The sequence below is a fragment of the Muscardinus avellanarius genome (genome assembly GCF_963383645.1).
Source record: "Muscardinus avellanarius genome assembly, chromosome: X".
Lineage (NCBI taxonomy): Eukaryota > Metazoa > Chordata > Mammalia > Rodentia > Gliridae > Muscardinus > Muscardinus avellanarius.
The window spans coordinates 45,507,303-45,530,117 of NC_137792.1; the positions used below are offsets into that span (position 1 = coordinate 45,507,303).

At 39.3% G+C, this 22,815-nt stretch overlaps 1 protein-coding gene across 1 annotated transcript in view; it reads right to left on the bottom strand.

Moving 5' to 3' along the window:
• Positions 1-22,815, bottom strand: part of HUWE1 (HECT, UBA and WWE domain containing E3 ubiquitin protein ligase 1) — a gene marked incomplete at both ends in the record, with an annotated part of 105,197 nt that overhangs the window by 60,660 nt on the left and 21,722 nt on the right. Inside the window, 15 exons of the mRNA XM_080718876.1 lie at positions 2,676-2,828; positions 5,009-5,278; positions 5,831-5,926; positions 6,412-6,534; positions 7,421-7,651; positions 8,162-8,399; positions 9,152-9,274; positions 9,932-10,068; positions 11,170-11,237; positions 12,480-12,668; positions 14,485-14,579; positions 15,215-15,348; positions 16,661-16,906; positions 20,748-20,924; positions 21,878-21,935. Coding sequence (XP_080575002.1) covers positions 2,676-2,828; positions 5,009-5,278; positions 5,831-5,926; positions 6,412-6,534; positions 7,421-7,651; positions 8,162-8,399; positions 9,152-9,274; positions 9,932-10,068; positions 11,170-11,237; positions 12,480-12,668; positions 14,485-14,579; positions 15,215-15,348; positions 16,661-16,906; positions 20,748-20,924; positions 21,878-21,935 — 2,338 coding nt within the window. The remainder of the gene's footprint in view (positions 1-2,675; positions 2,829-5,008; positions 5,279-5,830; positions 5,927-6,411; positions 6,535-7,420; positions 7,652-8,161; positions 8,400-9,151; positions 9,275-9,931; positions 10,069-11,169; positions 11,238-12,479; positions 12,669-14,484; positions 14,580-15,214; positions 15,349-16,660; positions 16,907-20,747; positions 20,925-21,877; positions 21,936-22,815) is intronic.

Consider the following 22,815-nt stretch of genomic DNA (forward strand, 5'->3'; position numbering starts at 1 on the left):
AAGACTATATCACTTGTAATTATATTTATTTATTCATTTGTGCTGCTGGGGTGGAACCAAGGAACATTCTACCTCCAAGATACATCCCCAGTTCTATTTTTATTCTTTTCTTTTTTCTGTTTTTGTTACCTTTCTTTTTTTCTTTGCAGTACCGGGCGTGGAACTCAGGGGCATTCTACCTCCGAGCTACACTCATATCTTGAAACAGGGTCACACTGAGTTGAAACAGGGTCTCACTGAGTTGCAAAGGGCCTCAATAAGTAGCTGAGGCTGTCCGTAAACTGTGATCCTCCTGTCTCAGCCTTCCAAATGCTGGGATGAAAAGCATGTGCCACCATGCCCAGCACTTGTAATTATTTTTAGTTGTGGTTCATAAATGACTTTATTTTATAAAGTCACTGAGGATTCCATGCACCCAGTTTTTAAAACCTTTTCCACAAATATCTATTTTTTTTTTGGTGGTACTGGGGTTGGACCCCAGGGGCCTTCTACTTCCGGGCTACACTCCCAGACCTATTTTTTACATATACATATATATTTTTATTTGGAAACAGGTTCTCTTAAGCCGGCTGAGGCTGGCTTCGAAACTGCAAGATCCTCCTGTCTCAGCCTCCCAAGAACAGGGATTACGAGCATGCGCCACCATACCAGGCTTACAAATACCTATTATAAAGGTGGTATAAGTATCAATTCCATAAGAAAGCCCTGTAAGAACTTTAACATATATAGAACTTATCTTCTTTTCATATGGGGGGTGGGGGAGGGAACTAGGGATTGAACCCAGGGGCATTCTCCACTGAGCTATACTCCCAATCATTTTATTCTTCTTCTTCTTCTTTTTTTTTCTTGGTGGTACTGGGGGATTCCTGGAAACCCTTCTACCTCTGGGCTACACTCCCAGACCTATTTATACTTCTTTTTTTTTTTTTTGGAAACAGGGTCTCTTAAGCCAGCGCAGCTTTGAACCTATGCGATCCTCCTGTCTCCGCCTCCCAAGAGCAGGAATTACAAGAGTTTGCCACCACACCCGGCTTATTCTTTATTTTGAAAGAGGATCTCACTAAGAAACTGGGGCTGGCTGTAAACCTGCGATCCTCCTATCTTCACCTCAGAAGTACCACGATTAAAAGTGTGCATCACTGTGCCTAGCATGAACTTATCTTCCGAGTTATTGTAAATGGTTGACTCCACTGAGGTCATGTTTCACTATTAAAACATGAAGAACTGCTTCTTAAGTAGTTTCTATATCAGATGAAACAATAATGCGTGCGGACAAAACCATATTCTTATTTCAAATCTGATGATTGATCACGTTAAAAAAAAGGAGAGAGGAGTCCAGTTCTACCTAAAACTAGTACCTTTTTTTTTAATGGTACTGGGGGTGGAACCCAGAGGCTTTCTACCTCCAGGCTATACTCCCAGGCCTATTTTATACTTTATTTGGAAACAGGGTCTCAGTAAATTGCTGAGAGCCTCACTCAGTAGTCAAGGCTGGCTTTGAACCTCCGTGATCCTCCTGTTTCGGCCTACCAAGCTTTGGAATAACAAGTGTGTGCCATCACGCACAGCTTACCTTTTATTTTTTTTTAAGTGGAGATTGAAGGTAGGGGCATTCTAATTTTGAGCTACAACCCTGTTCCGGTTTTACTGTTTATTTTGAAACAACGTCTCGCTAAGATGATGAGGGCCTAAGTTGCTGAGGCTGGCTCTGAACCTATGAACCTCCTATCTCATCCTCCCAAGTACCAGGATTATAGGCATGCACCACCACCATGTCCAGATTGAAGGAATTACCTTAACACTGATCATATCTCATTTCCATAGCCTACCCCACTTAAGCAGCTACTACTAAGGATTTGTCAGAGGTGAAAAAATTCCACAACCAAACTGTGATGATCATTTGAAGTTTTGTTTGTTTGTGTGATACTGGGGATAGAAACCAGGTGCAATCTACCTCAGAGCTGTATCTCCAGCCCTGTTTTATTCTTTTATTTATTTATTTATTGGTGGTACTGGGGGTGGAACCCAGAGGCTTTCTACATCCGGGTTATCCTCCCAGACGTAATTTATACTTTATTTGGAAACAGGGTCTCACCAAATTGCTGAGAGCCTCACTCAGTAGCTGAGGCTGGCTTCGAACCTGTGCGATCCTCCTGTTTCAGCCTCCCAAGAACGGAGATTACAAGCGTGCACCACCACGCCTGGCTTTTATTCTTTTATTTTGAAAGGGGGGTCTCACCAAGCTACAGAAAGCCTAAGCTCCTAAGCCTGGCAATGAACCTGTGATCCTCCTGTCTCAGCCTCACAAGTACTGGGATGAGGAGTGTGTGACACCATGCCTGGCTCTTGATCATTTAAATATTCTGCTTTTAAACCATCATCTCACAATATTTTCACCCAACTCTATTAATTACTTACTTGTTCTCGGAAGAAGCCTTTCTCTCACATTATCCAGAAATGATACAAATGCACTTCCTGACCTCAAATAACATTACTGTTACAATTCAGGCAGCACATAACATTTGATTTGGCATGTCTTAGCCTATCAGGACTTTTGGGCTCATGAAATGCATGGATTATACATTATACCTGTCTTCTTCAAAATCTCTCATATGGTACATACTTGATGATTCTTTGGTGAATGAACTAGAGGGTCCAAAAGATCTAAATCTTACCTCAAAAAGCAGCGTTAGAAGTAAGATCCTAGTTGCCAAATTGGAGGCCTGGGGCAGAGTAGCCATCTGACTGATCCACTCCGAAACAGTTTTTGTGTCACTTGTTGTCAGGGGAAGAGCAGCTTTGATCAAAACATCAGCAGCTTCCCACACCTAAGAAAAGCAGAAAAGTGGCTAAGTCACATTAACTGTAGAGCACAGATTCCTGAAGTTGGCGATACTACATATCTTTGTTCAGTCAATGTGTTGGAGTGGGACCTTTTTTTTTTTTTTTTTTTTCGGTTCTGAGGATGGAACTCAGGGGCATTCCACCTCCAAGCTACACCCTAGCCCTATTTTTTATGTTGGGTAACTTTTTTTCCTCCAAGGGGGTGGTATGCCAGTAAGTTTCGAAATCTATGCTACAGAGTAAAATGAAATTTGTGAAAACATTCTCAATCTTTTAAAATATTGTCCCATTTTTCCGGGCACGGTGACGCATGCTTGTAATCCCACCATTCAGGAGGCTGAGACTGGAGGATCATGGTTCTTGGAGAGCCTCACCTACTAGTGAGGTCCTTTGCAACTCAGTGAGACCCTGTTTCAAAATAAAGAATAAAAAACAGCGATGGGCATGGTGGTGCACGCTTGTAATACCGCGCTTGGGAAGCGGAGACAGGAGGATCACACAGGCTCAAAGCCAGTCTTGCTGGCTTAAGAGACCTTGTTTCCAAATAAAAATATAAAATAGGTCTGGAAGTGTAGCCTAGAGGTAGAAGGGTTTCCAGGAACCCCAATACCACCAAAAGAAAAAAAAAAGAATAAAAAAATAGGGCTGGGGTGTAGCTCGGAGGTGGAATGCCCCTGAGTTCCATCCTCAGAAGCGAAAAAAAAAAAAAAGGGTCCCACTCCAACACATTGACTGAACAAAGATATGTAAATAGCAACACATTTAGCAATAGGATTTAATGTTTATGAAAAGATATAACTAAACAATTATTTGCTTGGGCTAGATCATAATAAGCCTACATTCCAAAGGAAATGAAAGTTTTAAGAATGCTTGGCACATATAGTCAACTCCCAAAAGGGATTTACATTCCCATCAAGAATCCTTTGCTACATCTCCTGTACAATTATCATAAAAGCAAACACAATAAGAAAAAATAACCATGGTTATACATGTTAGAGAAATATCTGTTTGGATTTAGTTTGTTTGCTTTCCTATTTAAATTATGATTCCTAAAAATCATTTGTATAAATGTTTTGCATTGTTTTGTTTTGGGGAATGAACCCAGGAACATTCTACCTCTGAACCATATCCTCAGCCCTATTGTGTTTTACTTTGAAACAGGGTCTCTATATTTTTGAGGCTAGCCTCAAACCTGCAATTCTCTTGTTTCAGTCTCCAAGAACTAGTATTACCCGTGTGTGACACCACATCTGTCTTGCATAAGTATTCAACTAAACCTTTCTCAAGTGAAAATATCCCTTATCCAATTTTCCTTTAAGTGATTTAGAGTTAAATCTAAAGTAAAAATTTATATAGATTAAAAAAATGTTTCCAGCTGGGCGTGGCAAGCTTGTAATCCCAGTACTTGGGAGGCTGAGGTAGGAGAATCACAGGTTCGAAGCCAGCCACAGCAGCTTAGTGATCCTCTCAGCAACTTAGTGAGATCCTGTTTCCAAATAAAATATAAAATATGTCAGGAGTGTAGTCCAGAGGTAGAAGGCCTCTAAGTTCCATCTGGGTTCCATCTACAGTATCACCAAAAAAATTTTTGCTTTTTTATTTTTTCCCTTCTTATAGGCTTTAAAATTCTATAAAGCAAGATTCTGATGACTCAAGTAAACAGATTGATTAAAAATAACAAAGGAAATACAACCAAAATATTAAGTGGCAATCTCTAAGTTTGGGGTAACTTCTTTCTTATCCTATTGCTACAATTATGAATCTGAGAGGTAAAAAGAAAAACAAAGTCGGGTGTGGTGGCATGCCAGCATTTGGACGGCTGACAGGAGGATCGTGGTTCACAGAGAGCCTCAGCTACTTAGTGAGGCCCTTTGCAACTCAGTGAGACCTGTTTCAAAATAAAGATTCAAAAGTAAGGCTGGGGGTGTAGCTCGGAGGTAGAATGCCCCTGGGTTCCATCCCCGGAGCCACACACACACCAAAAAAAAAAAAGATTAAAAAATGAAAAAGAAACTTTATTTCTTCCAAATATATTTCTGCAATATATTCATGTTCAACAAATTCCCTGTTCCCAGAAAACATTCAGGCAAGAGGTAGAATGGGTTGCTTTTCAGAAACCAGGTTTTGATAGATGGCAGGGAAACCATTCTCATAGACTCCCTACCTGATTGACCACTTGCTTCAGAATCATGTCACGATAGTCGGCTCCATTACGTTTGATGGCCGTCATGATCAGATCGCACACGCGGTACACTGTATCTGGCAGCTCATCAAGAAGGTGGAAGCAGCCTGGCAACATGGTATCTGTGAAAGTGTGGAGCTCATCTTGCTCCAATGGGTCAGCATCCTGGAACTTCTCTAGACATTTAGCCTCTTCTTCTTCCTGCTTTTCCCGAGCTTTCCGTTCCTCTTCCTCCTTCCTGCAAGCAACTTCCTGAAGGCAAGGGGAAAAGCAAGCATGTGGGAGAGGCAAAGGAGGAAAGACAGGGAGGCTGAGAACATTTCCTCACATTATGAATACCTTTTACTTTTTCAAGCAGTTATTATTTTCAACAGCCTCTGGCAATGAGTAGAAGGGCAACCATAGAGGTAGAGATAAGACAGGCAGGACAGAAGAGAAGGATGCCTAAAGAACTGCTAATTTTCTGCAGCATCCTACACTACCTCCCACAAAATCATCTTTAGACACTCTATCATATTGTATAGCAATGTATTAAATGAAAGTAACTTACTTCCAAGGAACACTTTGTTATGTTTGGCTTAATGAGCACTATCAATTACAGTTTAGGTCATTTATCTATCTGCCTCATTTAAAGCTTCAGGGCAAGACAAGATAGATCAAGGATGATGCGCAAGGTTGAGATTGAATGAGTACTCTCTTAGTTTTCCTTAGCCTTTAATCCCATCAATTACTTCTTGTTAGTGGCAGAATGTTCACAAAAACACTAAGACCATTGGGCCATGCCTTTATGGATTTTCTAGTTACCTCAGGTGACTCTGCCCTTTGATCCATTGGAATATCCTGTCCCAGAGACATAGCAATTGCTCTCATCATCTGGTCCTCTTCGGACATGCTGAGATCCTACGAGTGACAACAGAAAATCCAGCAATTACACAAAGCCAAAACAAAGAAACACAAACAGGTAACCCTCCCGACTCACCAAAAAATCAGACATTTTATGCTAAAGCTTTAGAGGGGAAAGGGCTCTGAATGCTGCTCTACCTAGGAAAATGCAAATAGGAGGAGAAATCCAGATGAAAATTAAATATAAGAAGCTGTCTTCCATGTGATCATCTACTTTTCATTACATAAAGTATGCCTTTTCTACTGCTTTCTCACTGTCCATTTTTCTGTCGTCTAATAATTTGCATAGATAGGGGAGAAGAACCTTTGAAATGTTTTATTTTGAAGTTTTCAGAGTTATAATGAAAGGAAAATACTGGCATGGAGAAGTCTGAAAATGAATGGCAGTTTACGGAAATATCAGTGATAGAAGGTTAAAGGAAAAAAGAATATAAGTAACCAAACCCACACCCTGGCATATTAGAGCTGCTCAGCCAACTCACCCGAACAACACCTCCCATGATTGGGGGAGGGTGGGTTAGAAGGTACTCTGTGGCCTGCTCCATGGTGCTGGTGTTCAACAGGGCCTCCATGGCATGTTCTCTTGTGAAACCCATGTCCATGAGCTGCAACAAGAATGTGAGAGCTCAGTATCACATTAATAGAGAAATCCAAATGCATTTAAAAATGAAAGGAACTTTTCAAGATTGAAACTCAGTAACTTTATATGAAGCCAGAGCATTCATAAGACAGGGTACTTAAGTAACAAACAATCCTTTCTTTTTGGTACTTCTATAACATTTAAATGTTTAAGCAACACATTGGGGTGGGGGCAAGGTATTTTTCAATCCTACCCTTTAAGAAAAAGAAAAAGGGTAGATAGATATTATGATCAACAGGATTACTATAATTTAAAGATTGAGATTCATACACAGAAGCATATATGAGTCCCAATTATCTGTTAAACAAACAAGCAACACAAAAAGTACCTGACAAATGGTACTGAGACAAGAGGGCTGCGGGTTCAAAGCCCACCTCAACAACTTAACAAGATTTTATTTCAAAATAAAAATAAAAATAGGGAAGAGGAGCTGGGCGTGGTGGCGCACTCTTGTAATCCCCCTGCACCACACACAAAAGGAAGACGGCATAGCTCGAAGAGGGACTATCCCTGGGTTCAATCCCTAGTACATTACAACAGTTTTACACATAAGATCCCAAGAAACTCTTACTGGAGTACAAATTTAATTTCTATCACCCCTTTCTTTGATACATTAATCAGAAAGTAGCCAAGGACAAACACCAGGGGACCATAACAAGCTTATCAGGAAGACCAATCTGTGCAAAGTATTGGGATTACATTTCAGCTTTCATGAAAGAGAAAAAAAGAGAGGAATGATTATAAACCTGGCTAACAAACCCAGGCATTTAGTGGCATGTGAGTTTATAAAACCAATAAGCATTCTATTAGGTGCAAAGTGTAAGCCCTGAAGTGTGAGGCCAGGACCCTACCTGCTGCAGTTGTTGCTGGTTGACCTGAGGTTCCCTGCGGGAACCGCCTTCCTCTTGCCCTGTATCCTCTTCTCCTCGTGACCCTTCTTTCTCTTTGCTTAGTCTCTCTCGAATCACAGGTTCTCCTCGGAGAATGTGGCACAGAATGGCCAACATGGACTCAGCCATTCTTCCGCCATACACCTTCAGGGGTTTTCTGTTCCACAAGTTCTTGATGCAAGTAAAGGCTGCCTGTAAGTCATTTGAAAAGTATGTAAAATTTTTTTAACTGAATTCAAAGCCCCAGGAGAAATAAGTATAGGATCTATAGAACAGTCGTACCAAAGTCAATATCAACAAAATTCTAAACCACTAATATGAGATCCTACCTAAGGAAATAACAAGAAGGGGCATTTCATTCAACCTGAAAGTACCAATTTGGAGTTTATAGTTCATTATGTTTCCAATATGGGAACTTCTCCAATGGTTTCTATTCCCTTCCAAAAATCAGTCTTATCTGGGAATAGAGCCACTTATGTTGGAAGATCACTGGGGAATCCAGTGATTCTTCAATAATCATATTTTTTGCTGGGTTATGTATAGCTCAATAGTAGAGCACTTGTTAAGGCAAGGCCCTGAGTTTGATCACCAACACCCCTACCCGCCCCCTAATAAAATATATTGTTTAAGGCAGATACAGAGTGGGAACCATCCAGTCAGCATAAAAAAATTCCTCTTGATTTTAGAACACAAAATACTCACTTTCTGAGTTACCACAAGAAAGCGGAGAGCACTGAATTGTGGAAAGTTCTGGACACCTCCAGGCAATTTGGCAGGCAGTGAATGTGGAGATTCAAGTACCGTGGTGGGATTCACCATCTTTTCAACAAGCATAAGCCAGGCATCCAGGAATTCTCCTGTGCCATCAGGTAAGTCTGAGTGTTCCAATCCCTCAGAGACAGGAACTTTGCCTCCCATGGACAGAGCCCAGTTAAAAGTTCTAAATTCAGAAAGACAAAGTATAGGAATAAAATATTAGTATTTTAGACAAGGGAGGATTTTTATTTAAAGAAGGCCCCAATCTCTACATTCACATTACAAGTCCCCACTCTTGGAGGTTTTTCTTGGTTGTTTTTTGTTTTTGCAGTACCGGGGATGGAACCTGGGGCATTCTACCTCCGAGCTGCACTACCAACCCTATTTTTTATTCTTTATTTTGAAACAGGGTCTCACTGAGCAGGAAAAGGGCTAAGTAGCTGAGGCTGTCCTTGAACTGTGATCCTCCGCTCTTAGCCTCCTAGAGGCTGAGATTAAAAGTGTGAGCCACAACATCTGGCTAACTTCAATCTGTTCAACATTCGATTTACTTTTAAAAGCGTTAACAAAACTCCCTCAAACCAGTGAAACTTAGAAATATTCTGACAAAAAAGTAAAAAAAAAAAAAAAAACACAAAACTTGTAATCAGAGAAACAACAGATTAAGTCTATTAAAAACTGTTTACAGGTAACTAGAATCAAATAAGAAAAAAAGAGAGACCCTGGCAAATATCTCTAGTACAGGCTACACACTACCCTCTAAGGACAAAAGAGACAGATTTGGCTGCTTCCCTGAATATGAAGGGGCGCCACCAATAGCTATCTCCGTATACCTCACTTTCATGGATAGGTGACTTAGAAAGCTGTGGTCTGACAAGGAATACAGAAAAGACCAAACTCCAAGAAATGCTTCTCTGTGAAGCAAATAATTCTTACTCAAAAAGAGCATTGTGGCCTCCAGAGCAGAGAAATTTCTGCAGCATGAGGTGGTATGGATACTTCCTCTCATCAAACAGCATTGGGGATGTGAAGCCAACTGAACAGATGAAGAATGTCAGCCTGAAAGAGGAAAAATAAAAGCACAAATATAACCGTTTTTGGAGGCAGACACAAATACAACTGGGAAACTCACATAAAAGCCAACTGTAAAACTTAACACACGAAAGTGACCAACTGAATGAGTGAAAAGGAGAAGGGTGACTAGTAGGGTTATTAAAATTTCACAGGCAGCAAGAAGTGGTGGTGCACACTTGTAATCCCAGCACTTGGGAGGCTTAGACAGGAGGATCACTGCTCACAAACAGCCTCAGCTACTTAGTTGAGGCCTCTTGCAACTCAGTGAGACACTGTTTCAAAATAGTGAATAAAAACAGGGCTAAGGGTATAGCTCGCAGGTAGAATGTCCCTGGGTTCCTTCCCGGTACCCGCTAAAAATAAATAATTAATTAAAAAATCAAAGGCACAAAAAATGTGATGATTGCTGCCTACTATAAAATACCAGGTTGTTAAAATGCAGTTTGACTGCCAATGCTGTTAAAATTTCCATGTTCTACACTAGGTACAACTTTCCACTGTATTTGGGTTACACATCTAGATTAAACAAGGGACTTGGTACTCCTCTAATTTAGTGGTGTGTGCTCCATTTAAGTAATAAGAAACACGTTATATTATTCTTATGAAAATATTCTAGTACAAGCTCCTCAAATAGAACCTCACCTGAAGCGAGGGGTAGGCGTATACGGTGGAGGCTGCCATGATAAGCCCTTTGTGAGGAGCTTAGTGAGGGCCGAGGCTGTTGATCGAGCAGCAGGTGTCGGTGCTGTTGTGGTGCTGGCAGCATGATGGCTTCTTCTCTGACGGACAGGAGACCCCACACAAAGTTTAACAAGAAGTCCAAACAGTTCAGCAAGTGCTCTGCCTAATCTGGAGGAAGCTGGAACCCAGAAATCAGAATAAGGCTGTATACTATTCTCTGAAGTTTCATTCCAACAGATACTATTAATAAGTTTTTATGATGGGCCACTTACTCTGAATAATGTACCAAAGAAACTCTTAGATTTGTTCTCATATATGAAATTCCAAAATGTTCACAAGGGACAAATGCCTCTTGAATGTAGAAGAAAAAGATATATTCTAGGACTCAATATGCAAAAAATGCAAAAAAACAAGACAAGCACTCACTCTTTTACAGAAAGGATAGAAAGGAACTGTCTTTGTCAAAGCAATATGTAGCGAATGGTGTAAGCAACTGATACATCTACTGGATTTTAGAGTCACATAAAATGCTTACAGAAAACTTTAAGATGGCATAAATGAAAAGGATCCCATACACTATGTACTTGTGATCACAAATTAGAATTTTTAAAAAAGGAAAAAGTTTGCTAGGAAAAGCAAAAAATCTTATGATTCTTAAGGAATTAGATAGATTATAGGCTTTTCAAACTCTCATCTTTATAAAATACTTGTGAGGATAAAATACTTGTGAGGATAAAATATGTTAAAAGAGTGCATAAAAAGATAAAGAAAATAAGCCTAAACATTGTTTCCTTGCTTTCTTTAAACACTCTTCTATACTTTCCTATTTCTTTCTTTCTTTTTTTTGCGGGTCTGGGGATGGAATCCAGGGGCATTTGACCTCCGAGCTATACCCCTACCCTATTTTTATTCTTTATTTTGAAACCGGGTCTCACTGAGTTGCAGAGGACCTCACTAAGTAGCTGAGGCTGTCCGCGAACTGTGATCCTCCTGTCTCAGCCTCCCGAATGCTGGGATTACAAGTGTGCACCACCACGCCCGGTTTTATACTTTCCTATTTCTACAATGTGATAACTATTAAAAAGGCTGCGGTAGCACTTCTGAAATAAGTATTATTGCATCTTGTTCCGGAGACAAGAAGCTCTAATGTTTCAATCAAAGTAAGTTTTCTGAGGATAAACATGCACATATGAACCCACTGTGTAGGTTCTACCTGAGCTCCTGTCATTGTCAAGCTGTAGACTGTACATGTTCAGACTCTCAAAACCTAATGAATGCCAATCAAAGAGAAAATATATTCCAAAAACCACTGGTTTCAGGTGAATAGAGAGCAAAGTAGCTCAAAGACAGGTCAAAGTAGAGACGCACATCAAAACTATGAAACGGCCCTAGGTCCATACAGAAACCCCAGAATGCTCCAGGGTACGATCAGTCAAAGTAGTGCAACAAAACAAAGAAAAAGAAACTCAAACATCGCCTTAGATGGCCACTTTACTTCAATTTTGGGATAAGGTCAGGAGACTTTCAAATGAAAACAAGATGGGTGTAGTGGCAAGTGCCAATAATCTCAGTATTACAGAGGCTTAAAGAGGGAGAATGCAGATTTGAGGTCAGCTTCAACAATGTAGCAAGGCACTATCTCAAAAAATAAAATGGACTGGGGGTGTGACACAGTAGTAGAGCCCCCCCCCCCCTTCAAGCCCAAGTAACAAAACAAGTTGCAAAGAAATTCGCGGAGGATTTAAAGTTAATATAAATACTAAAGGCCATTTTCTGCTTGCTTTTGAGCAGGTCCCCAAACTCCCACAAGCTATATTATATAATTAAGGGGTTAACAAGTCAATTACTGAGGAATACAGAAAAATGCTTCCTGGAACGTTATTACCTTAAAGAGCAGAAGATGGCAAAGACAGACCAATAAACAACTTTAATGCAGTTTTGTATCGTGCCACGGTAATCTTCATGGAGGTGCTAATGTCACTTTAATAAAACACATGCTAAGCTGTGCCAATTTCCAGCTTTCTTTGTTTAGGAGACAAAGAAAGGAAAAGAAGACAGACAGAGAAGGCAGACAGGTAATTAGGAGAGCTCAGTAACATAAATGTCAAAGGAAGAGCTATGTCTAGAAGGAGATGGTGGGCTCACTACCATGCTGCACACACGTGGAAAGGCAACTAAGAAATATCCAGTGAACTCAGTAAAAAGGAAAATGTTGTAACAAGAACTGTGATGAGACGTTTCAGTGGAATGGTAGGAACAAAAGCCATGTGTAGGAGGAAAAGAGATTGAAGACGGGAAGGTAGACATGTCTCTCAGGAAGGGATTCTCTCATCTATCTCTCGTAGCCAGGAAGACCCCTGGCACATAGTAGGCACTCAACAAAGTACACTTAAATCACAGACACTGCAATCTTCTTAATACAAAATGATACGGTCTTTCCAATTCAATCTGAGGACTGGTAAAGGCTCTGAAAGCCAGAAAAGGGAACAGATAGAATACAATCACTCACCTGACAACAAAGGCTTGATTTGCTTAATTCTGGCAGCCATGGCTGGTGTGATTTTAGACTTGCCCTTCGAGTCTGAAGCAGGTTCATCTGTCTCCATGGGAGCCAATGTGTCACCATCTAAGCCAATACCTTCTAGTAAGCCCTGGGTAGAAGCATCCATACTTCCGGCAGTTCCATCCTGCTCCCCATCTGCAGATATAAAAGGGGAGCAATAAGACCATGCACAGCCAGCACTTACCTGGTTCCTTGTTCTGAAGAGTTCCAAGAAAGAGCCACCTACATAAATGCCCTTGGGTTGCTATCCTAGTACCAAGAAAAATAAGTAAAGAGAAGAAAAAAAGAGGATAGCCACAGGCTCGCTACTCTTTAAATTTCAATGATTTCCTAAATCTGAAAACAAAAATATAGCCAAAAACTGTACTGTATAGGCTACTGTTTGGAATTCCTGTAAGTAGCTAATTGATGATACTTTCAAATGAAAGCATATGAATTGCTTAATTCAGGGAATACCACTCGCATAGACTACCATGTACGTGGTATCTGATGTGGTCAATGTGAATGCCCTGCTAGAATTTTATATATTGTTCACAAAAACATATTGGACATCACACCACTGGAGAATTCCGATTCTTAGCACTTAAGAATTACGTACATGACTGAGCGATGTGTGTGCGCGCTCGCAGGTGAATGTGTGTGCATATGCAAATGCACACACACGATTTAGATCTAAAAATCAACCATGAAAACTTTATAAATCAAGTTTTTGTTAATGCTTTGAAAAACTTATATAAAATCTTGAGTCTTCCTTGTTTAATGTGATATATTGCTAGGAGATATATCTCAATGGTTTAGGAGAGGCAATTCCTTTACAGTGAAATTTAATTTCACCCTCAGTTCTTAGTCAATTATTTTATTTCTTTAGTTAAATTTGATCTGTTCTGACTACATTTGAAATTCTCATTTCTGGTTGAGTGGGTATGTTTTCTTCAAAATTAAGTTTACCCGGGGCTAGTGTATACTTTTTAATCCTTTATCATTGCACATAATAACCAAATGTCATATAAATCTTTATTTAATGCTTCAAAAGCTACATCTGCTTTTCTTATCGTCACTGGTTTTTCAGAAGTTTCCCTTTCCTTAGATATTTCAGTATAATTCTAAACCTCATCATTTTAATACACGTGTTGACTGTTTTAATAGTTTAACTTAAATTTTCATTTCCTCCTTAGTATAGAAGACAGGAGAAAATTTTCAGGAAAATTTGCTATTATATTAATTTTAGGTTTGTTGCATTAGGGTCAGAAAACTGTGTACAATCTGCTTACTACACTTTGGAAATTTTATTGTGTGTTAACAAAGAAATTTTTTAAAGCAGCATTGCCTGAAAGAAATATAATGTGAGCCACATATGTAATTTTACCTTCTCTAGTGGCCATATTAAAAACTAAAGAAAGAGGTAAAATTTATAGTTTTATACTGTTTAATCCAATATGTTCAATATTCTTATTTTAACATATAAAATAATTACTGAAATTTCATACTAGAATTCAAATATCACCATGCTTTTTGATAGTGATTGAGGAATCATTTACTACATTTCATGAAACTACATAAAATGGCATTCAATTTTCAAAATATTATATTAGAAACTTAACAGGGAATGGTCAATCCATAAAAAGAGACCTAGAATGTTTAGGATAATCAAAAATAGCTCCAATAAAAAGAACAAGGCAGATACTTCTAAAGTGTTATGCTATGTTGGTGGTATAAATATGGTTTCTTCTTCCTTCTGTTTATATTTTCTAATTTCTACCATTAGGTATGTTTTTAATAGAGAAAAATGGTAAAAAGTTTAAATTTAATAAAAATAAAAGTCAATGAAAGGATGGAAACCAAGGATTATGTATGACAAGACTTAATTAAATGTTCACAATAAACACCTCTAAAGAAACAGGGACAGAACTTAGAAGAGTTAGTGACTAAGATTTTAGTTTCTTAGAGTTACCTGATCTTTTTCCGCCCTGGGTCGTACCTGCCTTCTCATCCTTTGGAACCAGTTTCTGCATGTCCGCTTGGCCAAATTCACACCCAGATGGTAGACTGCAACAAGAAATATAGTGAGCCAAAGAGGAAAAAAATAATACTGATACTTCATTTCTTTTGTTGTGCATGGTCTCTAGCTTGTTTTGCCAGCATTATCCCTCCTTAGAGCAGGTAAATTATCCTGAATGTAATAAAACACCAGCAATTCCTGAGATAATATTCAAAAAGTTTTCCAACTCAATTGTGGGACATTCTATTTATTTTGTGGTACTGAGGATGGAACCCAGCGTCATTCTACCTCCGATCTATACCCACAGACCTATTTTTTTATTCTTTATTTTGAACAGGGTCACATTGAGATGCCTCACAAAGTAGCTGAGGCTGTCCGTGAACCTGGATCCTCCTGTCTCAGCCTCCAAAATGTTGGGATGATTACAAGAGTGTACCACCACAACCGGCTAGCAATTGTGGGGCATTTAAAACATATCTAACATAGTGAGGCAGAAATCCTAGGATTTCAAATCAAAGATGCACACGGTGTTGTAAATAGTCAATTCAGTGCAAGAGACAAAGAAGCCTCTGGGTTTTTGCCGTATCTTAGATATCTGACCAAAGCAATCCTCCAGGCTGAGCTTGGTTTCTCTGTCAGCAATGGTAATTAGAGCTACTAAGAGAGACAAGCATTCTCTTACCTGTTCGGGGTACACAGAGAGAGGAGGACAGTGCTTTCCCACACCAGAGAACAGTATAACTGGCTCAGCTTGCTCAGAACACTCAATCCCAACTGAGAACCCCATTGGTTTACGGAGATGGAACGAATTTCACTCTGTAACCAAAGCAGAAAGAATTTTGTGTTTGAGATAGTCTCTAAACAATTTTATTCAAAATCAACTCTCAGTTGTTGTTGTTGTTGTTGTTTTTTGCAGTACTGGGGACGGAATCCAGGGGTATTCTACCTCTGAACTACACCTCCAGCCCTATAGTTTTTATCCTTTTAATTTTGAAATGGTTTCACTGAGTTGCAAAGGGCTAAGTAGCTGAGGCTGTCCGCTAACCACAATCCTCCAGTCTCAGCCTACCAAATGCTGGGATTACAAGCATGTGCCACCATGCCTGGCAAAGATTCTATTTTTATTTCAGTGTTATTCTCACAGAATTTTCACCTTCGTAAACTATTTCTTGCATTCCATCTCATTGCTTTTTGTAAAGTGAAAGACAAGCATTGTTGACTACACTTTCTGAATCAAGCAAACAGTATAAACTCATTAAGTACTGTATTTTTTGGCTGGGCAAGCTAGTTACTCCCTCCAATTACTACAGGAAATATTTGCACTTACTTAATTGACTATTTAGTTTCATTTTTATTTAATAAAGGCAAGCCTTAAAATACACTCCCTTAGAACAGTATAAAAGAGGGTTGGTTATTACGCAGTTAACTACCTGAGAATTAGTCAAAGTATGGACATAAAACAAAAAATTCTTTCTTACAGAACATGAGAAAAGACTATGGATTGCAGGCAATGGGTTTGATACTTAGGCTATTTTAGTCATTGGTTCACCACTATATATTTAAATGTGCTGAGTTGGGAGGCTTAGACAGGAGGATCACTGGCTCACAGCCAGAAACTGAGACCCTGTTTCAAGATAAAAAATGAAAGATAGGGTTGAGAGTATAGGTCAGAGGTAGAATGCCCTGTGTTCAATCTCTAGTTACATCAAAAAGAAATGCTGCAGTCAAATGTCCTTTACCATTCCATTATTAAGCCTATGTATACCTGTAGAAAGATTAGAAATAAGGATCAAACACAAAATTGAGGTCCATGTGCTTTGGGTGATTACACATTACAAATGGCTTCTATAGGTGGTACAGATCAATTAACATCTCGTAACCATTAAAAACCTGTCTTTGGTGTCAAAAAGGTCCGTTTCAAATGATTAGTTATATGGCCATATGACTTAGTAATTTTAAAAAACCTCCTGAGGAAGAGGGAAACTACATAGGAACTTGAAGCATAAATACCAATCACCCATCAAAAGGGCAGACACTGTCAATAACTGTCACATCATTTGGTAGCAGAGCAAGGTGTGTGCTATACATGCGTTACTGACTTAACATGTTTGCTCAAGATCATTCTTACCTGTCCAACTCTGCAAGTATGAACAAACATCATGATGTAGGCATGGGCAGCAGTAAGTGCATGCAGCAGAGGTGTGGCCTGAGCTGAGAGTGTAGCATCAGCAACATTGCCAGCACATGCCAGTTCACGCAACAACACTGAGCCCCCAGGGGATTCAATGGGGCGGTGTAAGGGCTCCAAAGAGGAGAGAATGGAGTCCAACTGAAGGAGACCTTCCTGAAGGACTTTGGGTTCATGTGACAGTGTCTGAAAAAAGAATAATTTATGTGTTAACAGTATATAACAAACTTTATATGCATCTTGTCTTTTAATAGTCAAAAGAAAAGTGACTAGTAAATAAAAGTTTCCCAAATTTTAGACATGGCTTTATCTTTCTCCTGGTAAATAGGAGATACAAACTATAAATCCATATGATATACTTCAATACCTCTTCCTAGAGCAACAAGCTACTACCAAACTTCTTGAAACAATCATATTTGTTAAGTCCAAATTGGAATTCTGTTAAGAGTGAGGACTACGCTGTGATGCTAACTCCAAATTGTGATCTACAAGAAACAATATTAGGGAAAGTTCCAAAGCAAAGAAATGAATTATTATTGCAATGAGTTTTCCCAAGACCAAGAGAGAAGATTCTAGAATTAGCATCAGTTAGAATTAAACAGCCCTTATGATTTCTTTCTAAATCTGGAGGAAAAAAAATGTACAGTAAACCACTATGGTTTGCTAGGAAGAGGTAGAAAATACGTGCCTTCCTATGGCTTTGAATAAATTGATCTCTGTACAGTATCTTAGAATAAAGACTGATCAGTACTCTGCTCTTTCTGTTATAAAGAGTATTGAATATTTTACAAAGAGTAAAACAAAATACATTATAAAATCAATGAAGGTCTTTAAGCCACTGGATTTCTTGATATTCCCCCAAAATTCTTAAAGAATTTCAACAGATTCCAAATAGCCAATATAATCTGAGGAGGGGGGAGCACACTACCCAAATCTGGAGATCTTACACTTCCTGATTTCCAACATTACAGAGATATAGTAATCAAAACTATGGTGGTATGGTGGCAGACGCTGTAATCCCAGTACTTGGGAGGCTGAGAAAGGAGGATTGCAGGTTCAAGGAAGACTCAACAATGTAGCAAGACTCTCAGCAACCTAGTGAGACCCTTTCAAAGCAAAAAATAAAAAGGGGCCAGGGGTGTACCTCAGAGGTAGACAGCCCTAGGATTCAATACCCAATATCAAATATATAACACAACAAAACAAAACTGTGGTACTGACATAAAAATCAATGGAATAAACGGATAGCTGGGGAACCTTCCCATTTGTAGTCAAATGATTTTTTTAAATAAAATCATTTAATGGAGAAAGAACAGTCTTTTCAATAAGCGGTGTTGGGAAACTGGGCACTCACATGCAAAAAAACAAAGCTAGACCTTACTTTATTCCATAAAATTTATAGTTCCAAATGGATCAAAGAGCTAAGTGTTAAAATCATAAAATTCCTAGAAGAAATCATAGAAACAAAGTTGCATAACACTCAATTTGGCAATGATTACTTGAATTTGACACCAAAAGCACATGTAAAGTGGTGGGGAGGACATGAACTGGACTTCAAAATTAAAACTCTTGAGCTGGGTGTGGTGGTGCATGCCTATAATTCCAGTACTTAGGAGGCTGAGACAGGAGGATCACAGGTTCAAAGAGTGTCAGCAAGTAGTGAAATTCTCAGCAACCTAGTGACCCTTTTTCTAAAAAAATAATAAAAAAAATAGGGCTGGGAGTGTAGCTCAGAGATAGAATGCCCCTGAATTTAATTCCCAGTGACACAAAAACAAGTAAAACTTGTGTATCAAAAGACATGGTCAACAAGAGTACAAAGACAACCAACCCAAAGAAAGGTAAAAATACTTGCAAATCATATATATGATAATGAATTAATATTCGACTACAAGCCGGGCATAGTGGTGCACACTTGGAATCACAGCATTTGGAGGCTGAGACAGGAGGATCGAGGTTTGCAGACAGCCTCAGCTACTTAGTGAGGCCCTCTGCAACTCAGTGAGACCCTGCCTCAAAATAAAGAATTTTAAAAAGATGCTCAATACCACTAACTGCTAGGTAAAGTTGAAATGAAAATGAGAAGCCACATGATATTCAGTAGGCTACTATTAAAAAATATAAAAAAGGAAAGGATGAGAAGAAATAATTATCTTTGTATACTGCTGGTGGGAATGTCAAAAGCTCCAGCTTTTAGCACACACTTGTAATCCCAGTGCTTGGGAGGCTACTAAGATAGGAGAATTGCACAGGTTCAAAGCCAGCCTCAACTACTTAGTGAGGCTCTCAGCAACTTAATGAGGCCCTGTTTCCAAATAAATTATAAAAAATAGGGCTGGGGATGTAGCCCAGATGTAGAAAGCCCCTGGATTCTACTCTCCAGGACCACATACACACACACACAAAAAAGCTCCAGCTTCTGTAGAAAAATAGTATAGAACTCATTGAAAAAAATTAAAACACACATATAACCCTGATATTTTACATTTAGGTATATACTCACAAGAATTAAAAGTAGGCTCTTAATGGGGGGGGGGTTTGCTGGGAATTGAACTCAGGGGCAAGCTAGCACTGAGCTGTATCTCCAACTTATTTTTTTTTATTTTATTTTGAGACAGGGTCTTGCCAAGTTAACTAAGGTTGGTCTCCTGTCTCAGCCTCCTGAGTACCTAGGATTTTGAAAATGCACCATCATACCCAGATAAAAGCAGGGTATTGAAGAGATGTCTATATACACATGTATAGAGAAGCATTATTTACTATAACAAAATGTGGAAGTAATCTAAGCTTACATAGACATATGGATGAATAAAAATTCAGTTAATATATATGTCATTATTTACCTTTAAAGGGGAAGAAAATTCTGACACATGCTACAAAATGGATGAGCCTTGACCCCCCCCCAAAAAAATTAAAAAATCTCAAATACTATAGGATTTCTATTACATGAGGTAACCAGAATAATTACACTTAAAAGAAAGTAGAATTAGCCGGGCGTGGTGGCGCGCGCCTGTAGTCCCAGCTACTCGGGAGGCTGAGGTGGGAGGATCTCTTGAGTCCAGGAGTTCTGGGCTGTAGTGCGCTGTGCCGATCGGGTATCCGCACTAAGTTCAGCATCAACATGGTGACCTCCCGGGAGCGGGGGTGTGGGGGGAGACCAGGCTGCCTAAGGAGGGGTGAACCGGCCCAGGTTGGAAACGGAGCAGGTCAAAAGAAAGTAGAACTATAATTTCTGAGGGCCGGGGGAGGGTAGAATATGGACTAGCCATCTAATGACCATAGTGTGAATTTTGCAAGATGAGAAGTGTTTTAGTGTTTTATTCTCATTGTTGAATGTGAATACACTTAAAACCCTACTGAACTCTACATCTTCCTTCCTTCCTTCCTTTCCTTCCTTCCTTCCTTCCTTCCTTCCTTCCTTACAGTGTTGGAGATGGAACCCAGAGGCATTCTACCTCCGAGCTACACCTCCAGCCCTATTTTTTATTCTTTATTTTAAAAACAGGGTCTCACTGAGTTGCAGAGGGCCTCACTAAGTAGCTGAGGCTGTCCGGAAACCGCGATCCTCCTTTCTCAGCCTCCTAAATGCTGGGATTACAAGCGTGCTACACCATGCCCAGCTGAACTATACATTTCAAAAAGGGTTAAGATAGCCTGGCTTGGCTGTACATGCTTGTAAACCCAGTATTTGAGAGGCTGAGATAGGAGGATATCACCCACCATAAAGTAGAATGAGAGGCCTACAAAATCCATCTACAAAGCTTTGAAATTACATTCTACAAACTCAAAATGATGATGGAATTATATACTGAACTCAGGAAAAAAGATAGTATCTTGAATTTTCAATGAGAAATAAGCAGCATACTAAGTATTAAGTCGCAAAATTCACTTGCAGAACACAACACAAAGTAATGCATTATTTTTAAATGAAGGTTAGAGAGACCACAGTAAAAACATATATACAAAGCTATTGCAAAACTGCCTTGTAAGAAATGGAAATGGAAATGTTTGCCCAGATGCTTCTTACCAATATCGATTTGCAGACACCTGCAACAGCCTGACAGGCAGCAGATGTGGGAAAGTCAATGGGCAGATTGGGAAGACCCAAAATGGTAACCAAAGGCAAGAGTCCTTTCTGATTCACAAATTCCTGGCAATGGTCATCTGTGGTATTGTTGCTTAGAATAGATTCCACAAATTTCATCTAAGTAATGAAAAAATTTTAAAGCAAGTTAGAGGCTGATACTTAGAACTAGAAGTCGGGTATGGAGTAAGAAGTGTGGCATGATTGTCCAGTATTTTCTATACTATTAAGGCCTCAAATGAACAGGTACAGAGATCCAGGCACTCTAACATCCTGAAAACCTTCCCATTCTACCTTTTTAACCACACCAGAAATCAGAAAAATTTAAAGTAAAGGGAAGTTAAACAAATTGCTTAGGGACCCACTACAGATTAGTGGAAGAATTGGGTTGAATTTATTAATTCAATCCATTCTTGCATGCCTCCCCCAGAGGCAAACATAGCAGATATTTTTCCGTGAAATGTGCTTATAATGCAATTAGAACATAGAACTCTGGTACTGATTTGAATTGAAACACTGCATTTTTTAAGAAAAACAAATACAATGCAGGCAAAAACACACGGGCACAAGAGAACCCATCTCTGGACATCATGAAAGTGCTTAATAGGCTAATGCAAATGCTAAGCGGGCTTTCCCTTATTGGTAAACAACGCTAGGAAAAATAAAACTCTTCATTTTTTTCCTGTGACATACTCAGTAAGTTAAAAGAAAAGGCCACATTAACTGAGGGGTAGGAAAGGGAGGAATTAATGGGGGAAAATACATGTTGGATATGTTCAAAAAACAATGCTGGATTGGTATAATCCAAAGCCTTCTCCCTTCCCATTTGGATTCTAATGGGGTATGGAAAAATGAACAGAAAATTGGGAATGGAGGGTGGTGCTAGTTAATTTTTTCCTAACTAATATAACAGAACAACAACAACAAAAAGGAGTTTCAAATGTAATACATCTTTCTCCTCTGCACATTAGTGGTCCCGGTAAAAATACTGAAATTATTAGATTCTTTGATAACCCTACACAACTTCCAAAAGGCACACATCTTTATTCAATTTCCCCTACAATGACTCTTACCACATTAAGGATGTAATCCATGAGGGGAATAGGAATACGTTCCTCTGTACCAACAACCCTGTTAACGGAGAAAAGAATGAGTTACACAGAAATTCACAATACCAGTGTAAGACAAAGTAAGAAAAGGGACACAGTGAGATTCTAGGCATTTTTCTGTCTTGCAGTACTGGGGATGGAATCCAAGAGCATTCTATATCTGAGCTATACTCTCAGACCTATTTTTTATTCTTTATTTTCAAACAGGCTCTCATTGAGTTGCAAAGAACCTCACTAAGTGGCTGAGGCTGTCCTTGAATGGTGATTTTCCTGTCTCAGCCTCCAGAATTCTGGGATTACAAGTATGTGTCACCACTCCCAGCTTTTCTAGGCCCTTTTTAATATTAGAATTTTAGCAGTTAGTAGCTAGCTTTTCCAACATCACCAGAGTTGGGAAAATAAAGAATCCCAGTACTTGAGAAGCTGAGACAGGAGGATCACAGGTTCCCTGACAGCCTCAGCTACTAGTGAGGCCTTCTGCAACTTAGTGAGACCTTGTTTCAAAATAAAGAGTAAGATTTGTGGCCAGCCTCAGCTCCTTAGTGAGGCCCTCCGCAATGCAGTGGGACCCTGTTTCCAAATAATACTAAAAAATTGGATTAGGGGTGTAGCTCAGAAATAGAATGTCCCTGGGATCAATCCCCAGCACCGAAAAGGAAGGAAGGAAGGAAGGAAGGAAGGAAGGAAGGAAGGAAGGAAGGAAGGACGGGCAATAGGGCTGGGGGTACAGCTCAGAGATAAAATGACCCTGGGTTCCATCCCCAGTACCACACACATACAAAACCCCCACCATACGTAAATATGACATAATAAATTATTTCATCTTTAGTAACCAATCATTAGAGGAATAAATTGATATGGAAATAATAAAATTAAGGATGTTCACTTAAAGATGATTTAAA